The sequence below is a fragment of the Agelaius tricolor genome, unplaced genomic scaffold (genome assembly GCF_023055355.1).
Source record: "Agelaius tricolor isolate 1412-34295 unplaced genomic scaffold, bAgeTri1.0.p SCAF_3, whole genome shotgun sequence".
NCBI lineage: Eukaryota > Metazoa > Chordata > Aves > Passeriformes > Icteridae > Agelaius > Agelaius tricolor.
The window spans coordinates 62,595,619-62,619,635 of record NW_027269263.1 but is presented as its reverse complement, the minus strand read 5'-3'; the positions used below and the strand labels follow the sequence as shown (position 1 = coordinate 62,619,635).

General features: G+C 42.8%; 2 protein-coding genes across 5 annotated transcripts; one reads left to right on the top strand and one right to left on the bottom strand.

Moving 5' to 3' along the window:
* Positions 1 to 75: 75 nt before the first annotated feature.
* DCLRE1C (DNA cross-link repair 1C) lies at positions 76 to 11,877 on the bottom strand. Of its 2 annotated transcripts, XM_071424052.1 has the most exons (14): positions 11,727 to 11,877; positions 11,543 to 11,594; positions 9,787 to 9,871; positions 8,538 to 8,597; positions 7,902 to 7,957; positions 7,722 to 7,823; positions 7,400 to 7,472; positions 7,095 to 7,235; positions 6,476 to 6,577; positions 5,733 to 5,869; positions 5,516 to 5,570; positions 3,839 to 3,927; positions 2,880 to 2,980; positions 76 to 2,408 (listed from the first exon to the last, which is right to left on the bottom strand). In XM_071424052.1, exons 1-14 carry the CDS (start codon positions 11,833 to 11,835, stop codon positions 1,444 to 1,446), a joined length of 2,127 nt encoding a protein of 708 aa, XP_071280153.1. In that variant the 5' UTR covers positions 11,836 to 11,877; the 3' UTR covers positions 76 to 1,443. The 2 variants fall into 2 exon arrangements, with proteins under 2 accessions (XP_071280153.1, XP_071280154.1); XM_071424053.1 differs by lacking the exon at positions 9,787 to 9,871 and having other exon boundaries at positions 11,727 to 11,803.
* Positions 11,669 to 23,073, top strand: MEIG1 (meiosis/spermiogenesis associated 1). 3 transcript variants are annotated; one of them, XM_071424059.1, is made up of 4 exons: positions 11,669 to 11,766; positions 14,120 to 14,252; positions 16,068 to 16,230; positions 22,359 to 23,073. In XM_071424059.1, exons 2-4 carry the CDS (start codon positions 14,122 to 14,124, stop codon positions 22,674 to 22,676), a joined length of 612 nt encoding a protein of 203 aa, XP_071280160.1. In that variant the 5' UTR covers positions 11,669 to 11,766; positions 14,120 to 14,121; the 3' UTR covers positions 22,677 to 23,073. The 3 variants fall into 3 exon arrangements, with proteins under 3 accessions (XP_071280160.1, XP_071280161.1, XP_071280162.1); XM_071424060.1 differs by lacking the exons at positions 11,669 to 11,766; positions 22,359 to 23,073 and adding exons at positions 11,900 to 12,092; positions 18,259 to 21,858; XM_071424061.1 differs by lacking the exon at positions 11,669 to 11,766 and adding an exon at positions 11,943 to 12,092.
* Positions 23,074 to 24,017: the final 944 nt, after the last annotated feature.

Here is a 24,017-nt window from a genome sequence, read left to right as displayed (position 1 = left end):
TATTTGAGCATTCTGTTAAAGGCAGCCTTGAACTTACATGCAGTTTTCAGATATGAAATGAGCCAACACAAGAGGTTCTGTTTTGTCTGACTTTATTCACAGAGGTAGTTCCAACAACAGTTCCATTCACTCAGGCTTGCTAAAAAAACCCCAGAGTTGGTGGATCACATTTGGAATTTAGGTTAACAAATCCCACAAACAGCAGGAAAGGTAACAGTGGAGAAATACTGGCTCTTTATCCTTAGAATCATACCTAGATTATGGCAGTGCTTTGTCCTTCCTGCCTCTGTTCCCTGTGACAGAATACTGGTTGGTTTAACATTCACATGTCACTAAACATGGCACAACAACTGAAGGCACACTCAGAGGGGAGGGATGTTGTGCTAAATTATGTTTAACTCTTTGGGACTTAAAACCATGGATGGAAAACCTCAGGGATTTTTAGATAACTTCTCTGGTTTAGATATTTTGTGGGCACTCTAGTTTAGGAAAAACCTGAATTACATTTCTATGTTAGAAGCTAAGAACTTTGGCAGTTATGATGGCACACATGCATGGAGTGTTGATTGAAATTGTCTTGATTTAAAACAGTAAAGTCTACAGAGTGTTGTAGAGGAGGTGAAGTTTTGTAGTACAAGAGCCTGTCTGGGACACCAAGTTACCTTCTGTGGCTGAGTTACCTGCCAGAGCAGGACAGGGCTGTTAACTTGGGAACCACAGGATTTTAAATTTTTCTGAAGAATAATTCAGAACAAACCAGACCACAAAGGAAGTGATGACAAGTTGTTTGCAGTAGGAGGTGAAGCATAGACAGCAGTCTGCAGTACCTAACTCAGGAGTTAAAGCTCAGTGTCAACAGAGACTTTTTGAAATGAACAATTTGATTTAAAACAAAACCCCCTCACAACCTCAGTGATTCTCTAATCTGTTCTGCAGTAATTTTTAAAAATAACTGCAGTGAGTACTGATTAAATTGTTATAATAAACAGTGCTAAGAGGGATTAAAGCCAAATTACAACTGCCTTGTTTGCATGGTCATTCTTATCTTCCTCCCCACAGTTAATAGTGTGTTATCTTATTAAAACCTGAGATCACATTACAAAGGCAAACTCTTAGAGCTCATGATAAACACTAAATTTCATTTAGTGTACTATTCTTAGTTTTGTCTGGTCCATTTTTTGTCTACTTACAGTCCTGGAGAATTGAACCTTGGGAGGTAGAAGGCTTTTACTGTCCCTCCTGGGAATACTTCCTTTTCAGTATTTCATGGAAGGAACAGTAAAGGTACACAGGCTGCAAATTCCTGGTTCTGACAGTAAGATACTTCTGAATTAAGCATGACTCAGCATAACTGCAGAGAGTAATCAGCAGGAAAGAGAAAAATAATTCAGGTATTAATAGACATGCTGGGCATTACCACAAGGTAATCAGTTATACCTGTTCTCAGGAGACTTTTTTCTCACTGATTATGTTTTCACCTGCTGCAAGCTTCTTATATAAATGGTGCAGTTTATCTGGCTGAGGTGCTTCAGCACCAGGAGTCAAGGGAATTTCAAAGTCAGAGGAGCTCTGGGAGTCCCTCCTCAGCTCCAGATCAGGAGTCCTGGAGCTGTCACTTATTTCTGCCAGCACATCCTGAATGTGGGCAGTGCCATCTTCTGCAGCTTTCTCACAGCCATTGCTTTCCAAGCCACAGGCACCATCGTGGGCACAAGGTCTGTCCTGACCTGCTGGCTGCCCCCTGCTGCTGTCCAGCTGAGTGTCCCTGGGACTCTCCTGCAGCACAGGAACCACTGCTCTGCTCCCACCTGTGCTGAGCTCCAGGGCACTTCTCTCCTGGGAGGTGATGAGCACTGTGTCCATTTGGCTGTCCCAGCCCTGGCTCCCCTGCTCTGATATGTGTGTTGACTGAGAAGAATTTTGGGAGGAGATGTGTGTTGAGTCACTCACTCCATCTGAATCGCTGAAGAGTGACTGGGACCCACCAGCATCTGCTGAAGATGGGAGGTGATCCTCATTTTCAGAGCTCTCCTCTAGTTTATTACCTGTAAAAAATTCATCCCAGCAAGGGACACTGGCATTAGACTCCTGCTGGTCACTAGTTACTCCATTGAAATTGGCTGTGGAAGTGGCATCTGGCTCATGGGAAAGAAATTGAACTGTATTTTTTTCATCGTCACCTTCATCATCTTCATCATCATCATCATCATTTGATTCTTCACAGTCCACAAAGTCTACCTTGAGGGAGGTGTAAGTTGTGGTCCCTTTGTAACTTTCTGTGCTCTCATTAATGTTTCCTTCAGAGTTTTCAGCCTGTCCTGTGCTGGAGGGCCTGCACTCCTCTCTCTGCTCTTTTGGAATCTTAGGCCTTGAAGAAATTAATTCTGAATCAAAGAGATCATCTTCATCTGGGAAGAAACAAACAGAAGATCACTAAGAAAAGTTCACATCTCTGCTAAAATCTTATTGAGAGCAAAGTTTTAATAAAAATTCATTTCGTATAAATTGATGAAAATAGTTTTTAACCCAGCTGGGATTTTGCAGGATGCCATTGTCAGCGTTTGCCTTGCCTTGTCTAGCACAATGCCTGACAGAGACAGAACAAGCTTTCCTAGGGCTGGGCTGGGACTGAGGGAACAAACTCCATCCAAAAACTTACAGGGCTGTTGAGCATGAAGTACATTTTAAGACTGCAAACAAATGTGTTTTCACACAGTTAGTGCTCTCTCATCCTCCTAAGACCCAAGTTCACATAATTTCTATTTCTCCTTTCCAGCTGTTGCTTTGAACACACAGCTTTGTGAACACCAAAGCTTTTGGCACCTCTGCTTAGTCTCAGACTTCCATTTAAGGTGCAGTAGCAGCAGCAGAACCTTTACCTGTATCAGATAATTCTCTCTTGTGGGCTCTCTTCAGGGTTCCTAAGGGCTTGTACCTGGGTTCCATGATTCTCCTGTATGACCTGCATAATGGCTTTAATCTGAAGGGAATGAAAAAAACAGTTAATATTTAGAACTCAGCAGATGCTTTCAGGAGCAAGAGTAAATCCTTTAACTTGTTTTAAGTACACTGCTCCATGCCTTTCATAGGCACTGCAGCAAAAATGTTAAAGCAAAGGCAGCAATACCTAGGGCAAAGTCTTTGATTCATTGGTGAGCTTCAGCAGCTGAAAGGTAGAAATCTGTCCTTGCAATATATTTACCTTAAAACATGTACATTTTTTGGAAACCATCTAGTTCCTTCCTTATAGAAGACAAGCTGACAGGGCTCCAAATCTGACTACAGTTTTATTCAGTGATTATTAAGTGCAAGTCTCCTTTCTTAATAAGGAGGAAAGGAAAAATGAACAGGAATCTTTGTTCTGTCCAGACTAAGAGACACCACAGCTCTCCTGCTCCCTGAGGGTGCTTTTTAAGCTGCCAACATCTACAGCAACACAGCAGAACTGGCCTCTCTGATGCTGTGCAGGGGAGGAGTTCAGGTCCCCAGAGAAACCACCTTTAAAAGAAACTTCTGAGAAGTAGCAATGATAAATAGAAATGGGTCACAGGACAGAGTGAGATGAATCTATATTCAGCTTCCTCCCAAACAGAGTTCACCAGCAGAAAAGCCTCTACACACAGACAGAAGTAGAATACAAACTCTGAGACTCAGCTCAACATACACGTGTGCTTCAGAAAGCCCAAGTCTGTGGGACTGAATATAGAAAAAAATCTGAATTATCAGACAAGTAAAGCAAAAGGCAGTGGCCCTCCTGAGATGCTGGTATTCAGGAGGGGAATTGTTCTTACAGGAACAGAGTTTGGATCATCCCCTCCAGCAGCCCCTTGTCACTTACATTTCCATAACTTTGTCCTCTGTCCCACCCACTGGCAGTACATTGGGATACACGTTCACAGGACAGATATAGCTCAGGAAATCCTTGATCTGAAATCCAGAAAAGAAGAGGCAATTTAACAAATTACATCAACAGTTGAGAATGTCACTTGGGCATTCCTGATGGAGAATGATGGCAGAACTGATGCAAGCACATCCAAAAGTACTACTAGTAGTCTTTATGAAAAGACCAATGTAGCCCACAACTCTGTCAAAGTGGGTATCTCTGGAAAAAGGAAACAGACCTGAAAGGATGCTGAGAACTCAGCCTCCCCTAACACCTCACTGCAATCATCAGTTACTACACAAGACCATCCCTGTCCCTGAAAGAAAAGGCTGGGCAGACCTGGAATGTGATCCAGTGGTTCCTTGTCCTTTTGTCCTTACTGCTGCTGATCTTCTCAAATATGCATTTTTCTTACTGGAGTTCAAGTCTCCAGTTATGCAGATCAGGTATTCCTTTCCTATTCCTAAAGTCTCTCCTGAAGTGCCCTGTAAAAGCCCATTATGACAAAACACACTGTTTTTTCCAAGCCTTACTCTGTCATCTTCTAGAAGATCTCCAGTAAATTTCTTCAGGAATTGTGTCTGGTTTGGGGCACTCCTGCTGAGCACTGGAAACACTTGCAGGTTACCCTGCTATCTGTACATACATCAGGGCTGCCCTGGGGTGACCCTCAATGTTATTGCAATTTTGTATCTAGCAGTCATTTACTGTTATTTTTTTTGCCTGTTGCTGGTGCACTTGTTAGGAAACTGTTATTTTTTCACTTCTATCTACTCCAGTTAATTCCTTACTGGTAGAAAGGGATTAGTTGAACCTATAAAGAGAGACAACTTGTGTTCACCTTTAAATTGTCTCAAACCAAGACAAGGACCCATCCACTTTTGCATGTGGAAGTGGGAGTGTTAGAGTTACACTAATCCCCATATTCCACCAGCAAATTCCACACTGGGACCTCCATTTAAAATTCTCCATGGCAGAGCAAATTTATACTTAATCAGGAGGTTAAAAACAGTACTGCCTTCCCCCATTTTGTAGTACAAGACTTTGTGACAGTTCATTGTTAGAACTGATCCAGTTTCAGTTCAGTTTCTTAGGAGAAAGTGTTTTTAGAGCTGTATCAAGTCATGCTAAATGAAAGTGTGTGATTGTGGGGAGGATGCCATAACCAATTTCTTTTTAGTCTTTTAACACAGGAAAAGGGGCAAGAGCAGCTGTCAGGATGAGAGAAAATTTGGTTTAAATATGTGGGCTGAGAAAAGAAGGCAAACCCACCCAAATCTAAGTCACAGCAGATAAACAACATATTGTCAACTAAAACTCCATGCTTTACATTGCATAGTTACACAATAATCTAAAATAGAAAGGCAATCAAAACAATTGTAGATGTGACCTATACATTGAGAACAGAACAGGAAATAGACTTGCAATCCTGCCCTACTTTAACAAGGTCCTCTGCAGCTATATTAAAATTAATTTCTTTGTCATCAGTATTCAGAACTTCCTATGTCCTTATGTCTTATTACTGACAGGTTTTTTCTTATTATGACAAGTCATGTCATCCACACCAGAATTATCAAAATCCATTTCCATTTTTTTTAATCAATGTATACTCAGTACTAGAAGTATACAAACCTCACTGTATGAAGAGTGGAAAGAGAAACAAGCTCTGTACGTTCTCTCCCCAGTCCTAAAAAAACAGAAGAGGCACAAAAATTAGGTAATTGCTCTTCATCCTGGTCAACAGACCAGCATAACCCACTCTTGAAGTCCATTCTGAGATTCAATTATACAAGTATCAGGCAAGATACAAACCTGAAACAACAGGTTTCAGGGTGGCCCAAATGCTCACCTCACTATTACATTGGTTTTCTTCTTCCTTTCCCCAAACCACATTGTGGAGGGTTTGATGCTGATCACTTGCAGGGGAGTTCCATTGAGGCAAGTCATCCCACAGGGCAGTCTGTTCCCTCGGAAGCAGTCATCATCCTGTCCAATGGATATAAAATTAACTTCAATGGTGACCTTTTTTACCCAGAAATTAAGTAGCATAGTATCTAGCCAAACCAGGTTCCTCTCTCACTTCTAATTACCTTGAAAGAAAGACCCTGTCACACCTTGGTTCTTTAGTGCAGCTGGAAAAGAAAATCAGTCAGAGACCAATGCCCCAAAGTGCCATCTCAGGTTCTATCTGTGTTCCTCCAAGCTGTGTTCCTCCCAGTCTGAGAGACATCCTGGAAATGGATGGCTACATACTAAAACCACACAGGCACCATCTGAGCTGCTTTTGATACACTGAAATGGGTAACACCTGATTGATCTACACTGCTGCTTGTTCAATTCACTTAAAAACAATTTTCAGGCTTCAAATACAATTAAATTACTTCTAGCATAAGCTAAAATATTTTTCCCTTTTTTTTCTTAAAAGACAAAACAAAACAACTTCAACCCACAAACCAAGATTATTACTCTGCTTCACATTAAGTCACCATTTCACCAGTCTTCATTAAGCCAAGAGGCCCCAAACATCAGCACCTATAACCACATTTTCATTTTCAGAGCAAGGTCAGGGGGGACTGTGCAGAAGGAACGCACCCGAGGATGCCGACAGGCGTGAATCTGCGTGCGCTGGTCTGTGGTAACATGGCACAGGATTTCTGGCATGTTCCTGAACATATCAAGTTTGTTCGTGTGCACCTAGAGAAAGCCAGAGTTTACTCTTTATTAGTGTTTGCCAGACTGCAGCTGGAGCAGCTGTATAGATGTGATTCTGCTCTGCCCAAATGCTGGCAGGTATTTAAATTATTACTCCCAAAAATGTCCAAGCAGAGATGTGTCAGCCAAAACTTGGACATCTAGAACAGGTAGTACATACTACCTATACTGAACAAGGATGAATACTCATGAGAAAATCACAATATATATACTATTAATGCTGTGTGCAAATGACTTTTATCATTCACAAAATAAAAGGGAGCGAGGTAAACACTGAGCTTGAAAACTGGGAATTAAATTCTCTTTGGAAAGTCCAGATGTTCCAGCCTGAAGTCAACTAGCTACCTCATTCTGAGCACAACTGCACTTTTCAAGGGAAGTTAATGAAACAGGCATAACTGTGGCCTAGAGCAGCCCTCTGAACAGCCATTGGCACCTCAGTGCTGCCCACAATCATCACTGAGGATCTGTTCCAAAGCAGCAATTAGGGAAACATTACCTTGATTCCGAGTTCCTTGCTGAGGTTTATGAATAAATACTCATATCCATAGGCAGCTTTGCAGTTCAGCCACACAACATGATTACGAGACAGTGAGGTCCAGCTTCGCACTAACTCCAAGATCCCATTTAAACATTCCTCCTGAAAAGTGTGGGAAGTGCAGTCAATCATCTTGGAAGATGCTTCCAGATTGCTGGGATTTAGTAATGCAAAATGGCATTGCCTTGTAAGACCTTCCTAACAAAGGGGTAGTTAATGAATTAACAGCTTTAAGGGCCTTTCTTCTCACAATTTATTAGACTTACCCGGCTTGGTATGTGATAAAATTTGGGATCACAAAAAGTAGTGTCCAAATACACACTCTGGATGTCTTTTACCCTGGAGGATAGAAATGTGATATCAGAGTAAACATTATACCACAGTGCTAAGATACACCACTTCCTCTCTCATCAAAAGGAGGTAATGCTACCTCTTGATTACAAAGAATACGTCAAAGGGGGCTTGTAACTGCAGTATTGCAATTATATTTAATCTAGACTAAAAAATGTGGAAAAAATAATGAATACCTGGCCAAATTGCCCATGCCATATGATCTCCTGTTATTTTTATATTCTACAAATAGCTCACCTGGTCCCTGAATGCAAAAGCTCCATTCTGGCTGCTTCTCCTTTTGCAAGCCTGAAATCCCCTGTGTACAACACAGTGCCATTCTCACCTTCAAACAGAAACCTGCAGACAGCAACATTTGGGTCAAGCCCCTCATTAAATGCCAGGTGGTGAAACATTTAAAGTGCTGAAAGGACATACATGACTGAACCTGGACAGTGACCAGCTGGAAGAAGTGTCACCACTACATCTTCTTTCTGGAAGAGAGGGGTTAGCATTATTTTCAGACTGTAGTAAGTACTACCAGTACTTTTGTCAGCACAGTGAGAGCAATGCATTACTCCCCACAGCCTCCTGCAGCATTTGCTTTAAAACCAGAGAGTCTCTTCACACTGCAGCCACCATCCTGTCATGGCAGAAGAGAGGACCAAGAATTGTATGGTGCTTATACAGCAAGTTGGACAGAAGACAGTTCTACAGCCTTGGTTCCTGGTGAGCAAGTACTGAATAGTTTGGGTTGGAATGGACCTTTAAAGTTCATCCAGTCCAACTCCCCTGCAATAAGCAGGGACATCTTCAACTAGATCAGACTGCTCAGAGCCTCATCCTGACCTTGAATGTTTCACTGTAAAATACTTCTTCCTTCTATCTAGTCTGAATCGAGCCTTTTTTAGTTTAGAACTACCACCTCTTTTTCTGTCACTACAGGAGAGGAGGGGCACATACATTTTAAAAATAGCTTGTGCACCTCAGATGCTGCAGCTGTGTTTCCTGTACTCATGTAAACAGCATTGCTGCCCATGACTGACATACAAATCTTTTTTCCCTATAACTTACCTCACCAGATGTTTCATCTTCTAAAGAAATCTGAGTTGGTGTTTCAACTTCCAATGCAACCTGTAACAAAATTATTAATTGCATTATAGGATTTACTGAATGTTCTGTTTCATGCTTATGTCTAGTTATTTATTATGTAGACATCTGTAGCACTCACTGTGGCTAATGCTAAGCCTGTAAAATTAAACTCATTTTCCCGTAGTAAGTCATAAATTTCCATTTCCAGTGGAATAAATTTTCCTTAAAGTTATCTAAAAATTAAATGGAGATACCTCAGCCAAGGTGTGCATGCCTAAAAGAGTTAGAGCATGTTGGACTTTTATCAGCAACAGCTCTTGTTCCTCTGGATGGATCACATGCCTTATTTCTGGATGACTGCAAAGCCCAAAAATCCCAGTCTCACAGCAGTGGATCTTGCTAGAACAACTCTGTGCTGCAGGACTTCCCACTGCCCCCTATTACCAGAAGCAGAGCCCACAAATCACTGGAAGGACATCTTCCTGTATTTGTGCAGAGGTTTTTATTTTTGTAAAAAACCTCATGTTCTGTTTTACAATGTCTATTTTATAATTAATAATTATTATGTAACTCTTATATAATATATAATAATATATTATATGAATAGATATAATAATTATGATATAATTATTTTTATTTCTGTAAAAAAGCTCATGTTTCATTTTATAATGCCTGCATCTGCAAAGGGAAGGAAATAACTTCATGTCACACTTGTACATAACACTGATCCTTTGCAGTCTGGCTCCAAACACTGGAAATCATGTAAATTTATTACGTTTTTCAGTGATTTTATACTACAACTTCTTCATGTTATAGTTCATTTTCCAAAAAGCAATCAGAAATTCATATAACTTCAGATTATACACACTCCAAGAAATAAGAGACTTTAAATGAAGCCAAAGAGAAATAAAGGACAGAAGCAAAGAGACACGAGCAAGGTAAGAAAATGAATACAAATTCAGATGTACAAATGAACAATGTGAGGATGAAGGCCATGTAAAGCTGAAGTTGAGAGAAAAGGAAAAATTTTGTGGGGGGAAAAATAATTAAACAACAAACAGCAACAAACCAATACTACATAGCAAGCAGCAGGAAAGGCACATTGTTGGCACTGAAGCCCTGAAACACTCTATCAACACCAATATTCAGACACTCCTGAGGAGCAGAGAGCTGCTTCTTTCTGAGAATCACTTCTTGATAAGTGCTGTTGTCAAAATAAACACAAACTCACAATATGATTCTCCCAAAACTTGTATTTCCAGTTAGTCAACAACAATTCCTTAGTTACTGGTGAGCAGTATAGTTTAACTTTCAAGCTGTGAGGAGACAAAAAACACAGATAATGTTTTTTAAAGTAGACATGAGGAACAATCTAACAACACATCAGCACCTGGCACCCAGAACATCAAACCCTGCCCTCAGAAACTTCTCATGTGAGGAGACCTGCAGAGCTGGAAGCCTGCAGACTTCTCTTCTGCACAGCAAACCCAAACCTACCCCTGCCTGCATGGTTTGCAGACACAAATGCAGCATGTGGTACGTGGTCATGACCTATCTGCTGTTTCTCTACCCCTGTACACACCCCTGGAACAGGCATTTGGCACAGCCAGCACACAGCAGAACGCACAATACTCCACATGAAGCTTGAGCTGATGCACAGAGACCTGATGAGCAAAGAGATTCTCTGCTTGCATCAGAGAAGATACAATATCTACTCTAATAAATCAAAGAGAGCCTAGGAACTGGCCCACAGCCTCCCTGGGCTCATTACCACATTTGGTCATCCTCATGATGAAAAAGGTGTCCCTTGCCCTTTCTTTATGCACTTCCATGAAAAGTCTGGCTCCATCTCCTCTACACCTACCTGCAAGCAGTGATATATGATTGTCTCCTATTCCTAAGGCTGAAGACATCCAGCTCTCCCAGCCTCTCCTCACACATCACATGGCCCTGGCCCCAGACCAGCGTGCTGATGCTAACACCTATCAATTACCATCCAGGGGAGCCCAGGCTGGACACAGTACCCCAGAAAAGTCTCACACATGCTGGCCAGAAGGAAATAACTGTCTCCCTCAAACTGCTGGCTGCCTGCTTGCTTATACACCTCAGAGAGCACAGTTGGCCCCTTCACTGCAGACACAGCACTGTCTCTGTGCACCAACACTTCCAGGAAATAACAGAGAGATCCTCGTGAACATCATGGAGTTCAACAAGGCCAAGTGTACCTGAGTCTGGGCAACCCCTGGTAACAAAACAGACTGAGGGATAAATAGGGTAATAGCAGCCCTGCAGAAGACTTTGGGGTAGTGGTGGATGAGAGGCTGGCCATGAGCCAGCAGTGGGCACATGCAGCCCAGGAAGCCAATCTTATCCTGGGCTGCATCACCAGCACTGGGCAGCAGGACAAGGCAGGGGGTTCTGTGCCTCTGCTCCACTGTGGTGAGACGCCCCTGCAGTGCTGCACCAGCTCTGGGCTCCCAGCACAGCAAGGACAGGGACCTGTTGGGGCAGCTCCAGAGGAGGCCACCAAGATGCACAGAGGGCTGGAGCACCTCTCCTATGAAAGCAAGGCTGAGATACCTGAGGGTTCTTCAGCCTAGAGAAAAGAAAATTCTGGGCGGACATTACTGCTACCATTTGATATTTAAAAGGGGCTTTTAAGAATTATAAAGAAGGACTTTCTACAAGGACAAGGGGAGCTGGCTTCAAATTGAAAGGGGGCAAGCCTAGATGAGATACAAGGAAGAAGTTTTATACAACGAATGAGGGTAGTGCGGCACTGGAACAAACTGCCCAGAGAAGTTGTGGATACCCCATCCCTGAAAGAGTCCGAGGCCAGGTAGGAGCAACTCGGTCTAGCGGGAGGTGTCCTTGCCCCGTTCCTATCCCGGGATCGATGGCCCATGGCAGTTCCTCGCACTGTTTAGCTCAAGCTTTGCCGCGCACCGGCCGCCTCCGCCCGAGGCCGCCCCGCCTCCAGCCCGTACCTGCCCTCCAGCCGCCTCTTCAGGGCGGTCGCCCGCAGCCCCATCATGTGATCTGGGGAGAGAGGCACGGGGTCAGCCGAGGGACACGCGGGGCGGGGACAACGGACAGGGGGAGGGAGGCACAGGGGGAGGGACAGAAGGCGGACGGAGGGACGCGCGGGGGCGCCTCCCGGCGGGCCCTCACCCTTGTGGCAGTGCGACAGGAAGAAGGCCCGCGCGCGCAGGTTGTCGTGGTCGAAGCGGTCGATGGACAGCGCCGGGTACTCGCGCGTGCGGCCCCCGAAACGGCTCATGGCGGGCGCCGCGCGCTCTCGCCCGCCCGGCCCCCAGCCAATCACGAGGCGGCCCCGCCCCGCGCCGGCCTATCAGGGGCGGGCACGGCCTTTTTAAAGAGGCCATGGCGGGCGGTTGCCTGGCGACCGTTGGCGTCGTGAGGGGCCGGCCGTGAGGGGCCGGGGGGAGGCCGTGAGGGCGCTGCCATCGCGCCTCGGCCGCCGCCCCGCCCCGCCCCGCCTGACAAGCGTCCCCGTTTTGCGTCTCTTGAACCGAGGTGGGCCGCCTTAAGGGCTGGGGGGCGGGTTGTGGCCAGGGCGATGGGAGCAGGGTGAAGTTACGGTCGCAGCGTAGTTACGGGTGCAGGCCGGGATGTCTGCCTGAGCACCTCGGGATGTACAGGGAACTGTCGGGTAGAGTAGGCAGAAGCCACTGGAAAGAGGGGAACTTAGATTAGATGTTAGGAAAAATTATTTTACAGTGCGGGCAGTGAGGCGCTGGGACTGGTTTCCCAGGGAGGTTTTGCTGCCCCAGCTCTGGGACAGTTCAAGGCTAGGTTGGATGGGGCTTTTACCAAACCGATCTCACTGAAGGTGTCGGAACGAGATGATCTTTAAGGGCCTTTCCAACCCCTTAACATCCTATGAAACACCTTACTTGCTCTGAGACCCCAAGCAGGTCCTGTGTTTGCTGAATTGGGTTAAGTGATGTAGGCGGTACCGCCATCTCCTCCCTCTGCTGTGCCCCAGGGCCTCTCCTGCCTGGGGACATGGTGCTCCTTGTCAGGGCTGAGGATGCAGCAGGGCTCCCTGTCCTGCTGGATACCCTGGCCTGGAGCCAAGGTGCCCCAACTCTTCAGCCTCAAGTTTGCTAGTGAATATGGGCATTCACCCTAGGTATACCAAAATGGGTGAAGGTACAGACACCACCCCTCCCCAGCACCAGGCACACAGGCTGTGACCCACAGTCCTGCTCCACCTGCTGACATGGAGCCCCTCACTCATGACAGCCCTCCCCCAGTAGCTAATTTTTCAGGATACATGCTGTTCCTGCTCCGGTGGATGGAAACTTAGTACCCCCACCTACACCAGATATCTTAGGTGCTCATACCCCCACTATGACTCCCAGAGCTGGCACCAGTGTTCACTCAGATGCAAATGTCACCAGGGAGCTGGCACTTTGTCCTTGCAGCACACACACACACATGTGGAATACAGAGTTTGTGCAGAGAGACAGTTAAGATTTAAGAAGATACAATAGGGTAGGACAGTCTGTGATGATCAGGTGTGGGGCTTAGCTGGGCATGTAATACTGACTGGTCCTGTTTTACACAGGACAGGCTTATTTTATATTCCTTTCTGTCTATTCCCATCTTTGTTTCTCACTGCTCCTGCACAGATCTATACAGTTCCATGGATTCCCACACCTCTCCAAGTCTGGGTCCCCCTGGTTAAATCTTACCAGTGCAAAGTCCAGGTTGGTCTCCCTGGATGTCATTCCTGTAGTTTCATGAACTCCAGCATCTATTAGTGCTGGAGTTGAGGTTTGTTTATCAGTGTTTGTTTTATCAGGTCGCTGTGTCTGCATATTTTGTTTGTTTCCCCCTTTTTCCCAACTGACAAGGTCCCCAATCAGATAACCTTGTTAGAATAAACATTCTCACATTCTTCACATGCCACAGGTTGGTTCTCATCATCATCTTCCTCATTTGCTGCTCAGGTTTGAGTCCTCATGTATTTTTATATGTCTTCCTCCCTTTCCTGTAAGCCCGTGTTGCAGTGAAAGTGGTCCTTGGGCAGATGCCCTAAGGGAGCAGACACTTTCCTCCCACAAACCCTCACAGCTTGTGTAACTGTTCAGGAAACCACCATCAGCAAACCCAGGCTAGTTAGGATTCCACAGTGTTATGATTAACATCAAAAAATGTGTTCCCAAGCCAAAGCATTCACTGTTTGCTCTAAATCAGGAGCTGGCAAACATTGTCATCTCAGCAAAGTCCACTTCACTGTTCAAAAATTCCCTTTAAAGGAAAGTGTTAATATTAAACTGAATATTTTCTTACCATTCTCTTGTCTTCTTTATTTGCTTTTGTCTGTCTGTTGTCTTCTGTCTCTTCCCTGAATTCCTGGCTGGAGTACAGCTGTCCCCTGCTCTGGTACAATGAAAACAGCTCTGTGCCTGGAACTTGGACACACAACAGACAGAGAGTACAATTTTTAAATAGCAGCCTCAAGATGGGATGCTTTCATTATATGAAGTCAGTAAACTGGAACTTTCAATATATGATCTTTATTTTTTGGGCAGGAATGCCTGTGGACAGGCACTGTGAATTAATGGTGACTCAAGAAGAGCCAGACCTACCCACATGTGTTGAAGAAAAACCTTCATTAGGTGAATCCAGCATGTCCAGTAAAGAAGTACTTAACACTAAGGACATGTAAGTTATCACAAGACACTTCATTGCATTCTAGCTTAGCATTTATTAGGATCTAATATTATTGCTAATCATATTGACTGTTTAAAGTCAATATTGACTGACAACAGTTCTCATCAAACACTGATAAAAAATACAGAGCTTGAAAAATCCTGTGATGGCTACAAAAGAGCCCTTTGCAGCACAGGAGAAACAAACTTACCCTACTTACTACCCTGAATTTAGAATAGGCATCTGTGCTTATCCTGTTAATTTGTATTTGATACCTCATAACCAGGTGGGAAAATCACTTCTTTAGTTTAGTGAATGGCTGCTTTCAATTGAAAACTGCTGCAGTGCCTGGTAAAAGAATGCTTGGAGTACTGAACTGCAAGAAATGGTTTAGTGGTGCCAGAAAAATGCCCTTTTACATATTTTTATTGGTCTCTAATAAATGTATTTGATAAGAGATGAAAGGCCCTTTCTTTGTCTGCTGCTGGCTCTCATACAAACAGGTGACAGGTGTGCAGGCTTCTTTCTGCTAGTCCACATTGTGATAACAATAATTCCTGATGTAATTTTTCCAAATATTTTTATCATGTGGTGCAAGACTTTTTTTCCCAATTTCTGGTTTTCTAAAAAACCCACTTAGTGACATTTTGCATTTGATATGATTTCAGTATTCAACTTTTCAAGCTCTCTGTTGATATAGGAACTTGCCAAATAAAGAAATTGGGCAGGGTTTGGAGGCAGCATGGTGCCCAGAGGGAAGGAAACTATTCATCTTCTCACTGCAAAATCCAGAAGCTTTCATTCCTTGGAGATACTTTCCTAGTTATGAAGCTGAAGCTTGGTGACATTCCAAAACTGGGAAAGGACTCATCTCTGATCATACCTCCTAGGCATGGTAGTGATGGGTGTGTTTTGCTGGCAGAAGCAACAGAAGTTCTATTTGAGCAGCAAAATAAGATATGCTTAGGAAAGCAAATACAATGAAAATCAGAAATCAAATTATTTATTTTTTTAATGTAGTTCAAATCCGTCCCTGGCGAGTATCCACTGTCTGCAATTTTTAATTGCTTTTTTGTTGCTGTTGTTTTTAGTTTGTTTGGGTTTTTTCTCATTTATCTATTTAATTAATTTCCTTTTGAGTTTGAGTTCCAGCTTGTCCCAGTTCTGCTCTATTCAGGTTTAGCAGCTGATTAACCTGTTTGCTGTGTCTCAGCAGACTGAACAAATGGGTTTTGTGTGAGGAGGAAGTCAGTGGCAGCCTGTTTGCTTCAGCAAAGGCAGAAAGGTGAATTCTGGCAGGCTGTGTGCCTTGTATCCTTATCCAGTTTATCTCTGAGGACCTCATCTACCATTGGCACTGTGGCCATGTCACTGACTGTGCATTTCTCTTTTCTCCTCCTCTCCCATCCTGAGTGTTTGCTGTTCTTCAGTAACAGCCCAGATCTTCATTCTGTGGTTCCCAGTTTGGGGCCGCTTCAGGAGCAAGAAAGAAAAATCTGGAAGTCTGCCTGCCTGCCCCAAGGGGACAGCAACTGCCAAGATGCGAAATTCAAAATTACTGCATTTAGTATTTTTTAATTCATCAATATGCACAGTTAAATTTTAGGAGGGTTGAGTCAAGATATACACAAAAGTACAGATGAGTTGTGTTTGAGATCAAGTAATGCATTTAATTGGATTCCAACTGCTTATAACGTTTCCCTTTTTTAACCTCAGACTTTGAACTCTGTAATTCCTTTATTTTAAAATTTTGTTCTATCCATTACTCTATGTCTCCAACAAAATCACTTGCTTCTGTTCCTCTAATTTTTTTAAGTCTAATTTCAGGAAGATGCCTAAAGTTTCTGAAGTCATGACTGAAGCTGACATCAAACCAAAATCTATGCATCGTGCCAAAATATGGTCAGATGTTGTAGAGAACTTATACAGATTTCAGCAAGCTGGATACAGAGATGAGGTGGAATATAAACAAGTAAAACAAGTTGATCAGGTAAGATTTAGAACTTTGTAAGAGTTGCTACTTTAAACTTCTGTCTCATATAAAATGGTTAAATAAAAATGGAGGTGCTGCTTATTTCCTTTCATTTAGGCTAGGTTCTGATACAGTGGCTTTCCTCACAGGTCTGACTTGAATTCTTGAGCTGTTGTTAACTGTGTAGAATAACTCATTTCACAGAAGTGAAGCAGAAATACTACCCAGCCAGTGTTTTGTTCCCCATCTCTGATGCATTTAGAAGCATCACAGATCTCTTTGAACAGATGTAGCTGATCTCCAAGGGAATCATTCAGTGTTCAGGAAAGAAATGTTCAAAGTGAGCTCCCTGAAGCTTCCCCGTTAGTCTGTCAATGGACTTGATAGGAAACTTGTTGATTGTCTGTGGAGTCAGTCCTGTGCACTGCTACTGCCTCAGTTTGCACTTGGATTGTGTGGTAGCACAGTCAGGCTTTGTGCACATTCAGAGCTTGGCCTCTATCAAAATGATGTCCACAATGCAAATATTTGAGCTGTACTAAAGGCAGTTGTGACACAGGCTCTTGTCAACACCAGGGACTTGTGCCTCTGCTCACTGCAGCTGTTAGTGATGCTCCCCAGCGCATCAAATGAGCTATTGAGTAGTGGCCAAATTTCCATGGTTACTCTAGGTTCAAAATAGCAACCAACAGGTTAATACAGCAAACAATATAGCATTTTTATTACAGCTCTGTAATTTAGCTTCTAAAGCAGCAAATATAGTACAAAGAACACACTTTTAAAATATGCTGACCTGCCATGCACATAAGAAACCACAGAAAGTTCCAAGAAACTCACTCCCCATCGAGTTAACTCAAAACACAGAAAAACACTTTGATGTGCATAATAAAATGCCATTTATTATTTTATTGTGGGCTCTGATACCACTGCAAAGGCTGTGGTACAATTTTCAGTAAGTGCAGAAGGAAATCACGTAATTATTGTGGTAGGATCTGTGTGTTCAAGATTTATGGCAGGGCACAGCCCCTGGCAGTTAAACCCTGATGAAAGTTAAAGAATACCACTGACTAATTGCAATGTGAGTGAGCATTCAGTTCCAGCATGCCAGGGCCTGGCAGTGATTCCCTTTCAACTTACATATTCCAAAATTTCTTGTTGAGTCCACATTAGTCTATAATGCAGTTGTTACTAAAGATGCAATTATAATGTAGGTGGAATGAATATTAAGGCTGTTGTGTTTAGACAGACAATGCAAATAACACAGCTGTATGCCTGAAGCCATAAGGTAAGTGATGAAACCACTTCTGGGGCTTCCAGTTAGGGAATGCTCTAGTCTGACATCCTGTTGTCAGCTCTGCCTGGAAGAGAAATAAGATGCTTATTACCTGATTTTTAAGGTTTGGTTAATCAGAAGCAGTCATAGATGCTCAAGCTGAAAGAGCTTCTAAAGCCATAAAGCTGTTAAATGTGCAAATGCTGAAGTCTTTAATTTAAAGGTTTACACCTTTAAATGAAACAGCGAAGAGCACCCGGCTGATGCTGAGTTGATGTGGGACTGATCCTATTGTCTTTGAAACTGATACAGTCTGAAGCTTACTTTATTTTCATTAAAATACTAATGAAAAGCACGTTTTTCATGGTCAGAAGGATCTGAAGGAAATCTTGAAATATATGTCAGTCTTAAAGAAGCAGACGCAGCCTCTCAGATTACTGAATAACTGAATAGCATCAATGTTATATTCCTAAACAAGGTGTTTTAAAAACTTTGACTTGTCCAATTTTAAATTAGCCTTTTAAATATCATTAGATTCCTATTTCTAGGCTTTTCAGATCACATAACTTTATACTCAACCTGAAAACTGGTTTCTGTCATCTTGTTCTCAATCTGTTTTTAAAAGTTCAGCGAGTTAATAGAAAAATAGTATTTAGATGCAAATGAGGGTTTCCTATGAAAGTATACCCTATATTCCTTGCAATATCATGCACAAACATAATTTAATGTGAGCATGTTCAGTTGATTTTATATCCTTTTTGTTCTACTTGTAGGTAGAGTGCTGGCCAGAAACTGGATTTGTTAAGAAACTCCAGAGAAGGGACAATACATTCTATTATTACAACAGGCAAAGAGAATGCGAAGACAAAGATGTCCGTAAAGTGAAAATTTATGTGTATTAGAGTGATTACTATTCTGGTGGGTTTGGTTTTATAAATAATTTCTTGAGACCTGTAAGTAAATGAACTGTGTAATCTGGCTTACTTTAAGTATCCATGTCATGCTTAGATAGAAAGGGGAGTGCTGGAAATGTAGAGAAGCCTGACCTATAGACATAGAAACTTCACTTTTTCCTTCCTATAACTAAAAGTCTTATTATTCCTCATTTTCCTGGTTACAAATGCTTTGACATAAAGCTAAAAAGCTGGTAAATGGGCATCATATATTTCAGTTAACTGTATAAGATCCATTGTAAGTACAAGCATCAATCTTTATTCCAGACAATGTAAGACACTGGTTAATGCCAGCCACAGTCTCTTGTGGTAGTTAAGGGTTATGAGACTCCAAAAGGCCAAAGTGAGGCCAGAGCATTGACTGACATTTCCTTGGAGCTGAGCAAGAAAAACAAGCAAAGAATTTAAGTGAAGGGTGCTGAACAATAAAGTAACAATGGCCAGTGCTGAGCCACAGATATAAATACTGGTTATTGTGAAAGAGTCACAACTGAAATGTCTTTTTGTCTATCCCCAAAGTGTTTTTGTCAGGTGCCAGTATGAATTAGTCAAAGAGGAAGTATTCATTGACTTAGTAGCATATGCCTTCCTGTAGGGGTGTTTTGTGGATTCACAGGTGTTGGGAGCATGGAGTGCAAAACTCCAGGGAGAATATGAAATCCACACTCGGTAATATTTAGGGGAAAGTGACATGCACAGATGATATGTGGCATTTCTGGGCAGAATTCATCTCATCTAACTTCAAATGTCACATTATTAACATCCACACCTGATCCTGGCATTTGGACAGCCTTTGTTATGAATAGAGAGAAGCTCTTGTTGGCACAATTAATTTATTTTAAGTGCAGCTATGTAATGTTTTTTTTTTTTAATGTGCTGCTGTGACATCAGCTCTGCAGCAGCTGCCTGTACCTGGGCTACTGAGACACTCCATGAAGATGAGGGATTGTACTTACCTTCACTCATGAGGGGATTTAATGAAAATACTTTGAGATGCCAAAACTCTTGATAATTGACCAGCAGAACGGGCTGTTGTTATGTAAACCAGTAGGTGTGTTTGAGGTAGTTACAAAAAATTTATTATTAATACTTCCTAACTCTAGACTGTTGACCAAGGGTACCTAAACTTAGTTTTAGGCATGACTTAGCAGTGTACATTTGACCACCTGTCTCATGGATATTCATTTATTTGAGCCTAAGATGGAAGCAGACTCAAGATGAGAAATAGAGGACTTACAGCTTCTAGTCAAAATAAGCAGTATGAGTGCAATATTTAAAAGACCTCATTGACAATGACTGCTGATGATCTCCTCATCTTATTTAGACCACTTGGAAAGTTTTAGCTTAAATTTGTATGAGCTCTGTTAGAGAAATGACTGAAAGATACTCTGAAGCAACTATGAAACTTATATTCTCAGAAAGTTTTAATGGCATATAGAGAGTTACTGCAATGTAGAGAAATAAAGCATTGCTGCAATGAATGTCCCTTCAGCCTTTCATTATGGATTCTTTTATGCTTGGAGTGCTCTGGATGTACTTTTTAAAGACAGGACTTTTTGCATACTTTGCAGTTAAATAGTGGAAACAGAGCAATTACCAGATAACCTGTCTATTTTGTCACTTTAGTTTAGTGAATCTCTCTTTCTAACTTTAGAGATTCCTAAAAACAAAATATTCCAGTGGACATGAAAACAGCCTTTAAAGAATTTCATGAAAAATAGATGTGGTGTATAGCCAGCTCAAATTTATTGTCAGAAATTATTGCTATCAGCACACACAGAAGTAGTGAGAACATTTGGTACAGCCATTTTCTCAGTCCATAAAAAAGACATAGTTGGGCATTCGAAACCAGGAATTAAAACTGCAGGTAACTTTTTATGATTTCATGTGATTTTTTTTCCTCAAGAAAGATTTTTAGAAGTTGAAACACATATAAGACATTATTCTGGCATTGCCTCATTTTACCTGACTACTCCTATATTTTTGCAATATTGCTGGATGCTTCTGTCTGTATTTTAAAACCATGAGTGTGCATTTCATGCAGCCCATGGATATTTCACTTCAAATAAATAGCATGAGAATTCATGTTCCACTTTATATGAGTTGACAGATCCTTCCCACTTTGAGACAGTGAATTACCTAGATATTACTTACATTTTTCAGCATTGTCAATGTAAAAAAGATTGAATGTCACTGTGATATTTGAAAGATTCACAGGATGAAAGAGAAAAACGAGGCTTGTAATTAGCAAGACCAGTTTACAGAGATGGCCTTTGTCAAGACTGGTGAATTTGGGAATTCTCTCAGTTCATTAGGGAAACAGCAGGTTTTATACTGGCAGTGTTGGTTTCTCTTATAATGGTCTTTTGACATCCAGTTTGTGCTAAACTTAAGATGATGTGACCACTCCTCCAGCCTGCCAGAGCTCCTCCTGACCAGGCTTTGGCATTCAGCTGTGCTGGCTGAGCATGAAGCTGATACTTGAGTACCAGCAAGTATCCCTGCTGCCTGTGTGCTGATGTGTCTTTCACTCAGAAGAACTGTCAAAAGAACTCAGTGTTTTCTCTTATCTGACACATCTGATAAGAGAAATATCTGAAATATTTCCTAACTGAAATATCCCTACCTCAGTTTTAAGCAGGTGGAGAGCTACGAGCTCATCTCTTAAGCTTAGTTATGAAGGGTGACACAACAGTACTTATCAACATAAATAATTTCTGAACATCATTATACAAACTCTTTTACTGAATTTTAAAGACATAAAGCACATATTTCCAGTTTTATTGCCTAGAGATGAAAATATGTGCCATTTTTCTGATTTGAGTCTTAGTAAAGAGTAATTATGTAACAAACACTTTCCCAGGTGCTTATCTGTTGGTATTTCTCTTATCAGGGAGTACTGTACTGCTGTCAATGGCAGCAGCTCAAGGAATTGCTGGTGGCAAGGCTCTCTGTTAGCTTGCAGCTGCCTAAGCCTGATCTAATTCCCTTCATAGCTTTGTACAAGAAGAATAAATCCTTTCTGTGCCTGTAGAAGCTCACAAGAGTAGAGAAAACAAAGGTCCAAGACCTACTTTTCAGACTTTGTGTTTGACTGCTACATGTAGAATGACAAGAGTGCAACCTGGGGTGTTCCAGGCTGTGCTCTGTTTTTCAGGCTTTACTGGAATCCATTTTGGAGCAGTGTTTTCTGACAGTGATACCATGGTTGTTTGATTGCTTTGCAGTCACAGCAGCTCAAAGCTCCATACAGAAGGATGGTGGAATTGTTTTGATTTTTCACTTAGGCACCTGAATGGACAGTTGTTTTTCCATCTCTGAAGACAGAACCTCAACCTTTTGGTTTTCAAACATTATTTCCTTGTTTCAAAGAGTTGAAAACGGTTGCCCTCAAAATCATTAAAACAACTTTCTAACTCAGCAGCTGTTGGTGTTGCTTTTCCTCACATTGTCAATACAAATGAGGGCTGCTTGAAAGCAGCTGGAATGGAATTCCCTTTGCTCCTTGCAGGTTCTCTCCTGGTACTTCAGTTCCACTGAATTTATCTTATTCATTGGTCCTGCTTTCTCAGTAGCCTGTCTGTGCTGAACACCTCTTAGCAACTGTAATTACTTAAAAAAACCTGCAGTTTCTTTCTTGTTGCAATTGATACTATATTTAATTCAAGTCTGAAGCACAGCACCCTCACAAATAGCATTTGAGATGGTGACTGGGGAATGTCTACTGACAGCAGAGTTCCAGAGTGGCACCCAAAAAATTACTGCCATGTAACTTTGAACAAACATAATCATTTTTATGGATGCTTTGTTCTGCCAGTGTATTTAGATCCCTCAGTGTTGAGATAGAGAATCTTTGCTGCTTGTTGCTTTTGTGGCTCTCTTTTCCCCTCAATCCTCTCCCATATTCTTTGCCTTCACAGGCACTCCACACTCAAGGATCCCTTGAAAAGCCTGTCCAGTGTCCTCTATCCTGGCTCCCTCAACCAGCCCTGGCTCAGACCTTGAGTCTTTTCCAGGGCCTGGCACACAGCAAAGGTAATCAGGGATGGGATTTAATAAGAAGGCAGGCCAGACTGCATGGATCAGGGCCAGGGCCCAGCCAGGTGATTGTCCTGCCCAAACACTTGCTGTCATGTCTGATCCTTCCAACCTCCTTCCTTGTCATCTTCCCATACTTGTTCCACCCTGATCCTTCCCTTCCCGTGTCTTTGGTCATTTCTGTAAACATCCTGGAGTAAGTTTTATTCAGTCCCCCAAGCTCCCTCAAATACACCTCTAATTTCACACTAATCATGTTTTCTCCATCTTATCAGTTACAATATTGAGTCAGATCCTCTCCAAAGCCAGAGTAGCTCCTTTAATGGCCCATCAGTCAGTGCTTGGCAAGCTCTGCCTTCCCTTACTGTCTCTCTAATCACCTGCTCATTAATGCTTGTGTGCCTGTGTGTTTAAATCACTGTTTTCCTCTTTATTTGTTATTTCTGTGATACCAAATAACCGAACAACTGACTGAAGCAGATGCTCTGCAGTTTCACACGTGCTGTGGCAGGCTCTGAGGGACGGTGGGGAGGCACCCACGCTCCGCGGAGCTGCCCTGGCAGGCGGCAGCTCCAGGGACGGGAGATCCAGGGAAGCAAAAGGAGGAGAGGGAAGGGGAAGGGAGGGAAGAAGGGGACGGGTTCAGGGAAAGACGAGCAGGTTAAAGAGTCAAGCACACAGATGCATCAGCATTTTGCCAGCAATCTCGTGCTCACAGAAACCTCCTCCCCTGCTGGCAGCTCTTGCTGGTTATGGAAGTAGGATGTAGTCCCAGCTCCTCGCTGCAGATGTTCCTCCTGCCTTGGCAGGAGCACCCAAATACCTCATCCAAGTGGGAGCTGTCCTGCTCGGGTGGATAAACTGCTGCCAGCTGCTGGGGGATGGAGCAAAAAGCAGGGGGACTGGATATATGGCAGGCTCTTCATGTTTGCCCAGGGTGTCTAGAGGATGTCTGCTGTGCTGTCCTGGGAGCATCCTCGTGCCAAGTGCACGATGTTCCAGCCAGGGCTGGATGTGAGCGAGGAGGAGCCAGCAGGTGGGCTGGGAGTGTGAGGAGATAAGTGCTGGGATGCTGTGCCTGGAGAGATGGGCTGGAGCCAGGCACAGCCACACAGGGATGTGGTGGGCAGTTTTTCTGGAGAAAAGATCCTGGTGTCCCTGCAGAGCAGCTTCTTTCCATGGTTTTGGTTTCCTGAAGCTACAGACAGTGAAGCTCTTGTTCTGTGGTGGTTACAAACTGCCAGCTCCTATCCTGACCTCCCTGAGAGATCCATGTCCATCTTGTTCAGAAGGAACTTGAGTCACAGTCCAGAAGGACCCTTCTTCCCTCCACTGGACCTTTCAAAAAGGAGGAGGTCTGTGGACCAGAGCTGAAAGATCACTGTTTGGAGAAGATGCTAATTAAAAACATTAAAAACATAAAAATATCTCTTAGATAGCCTATCACTCACAACTTTGGCCTCACCAAATGAGAAAGATTACTACACCTGCAACTACAGAGATTATTTAAACATCAGTGGATTAATATTTTGTCAGACCAG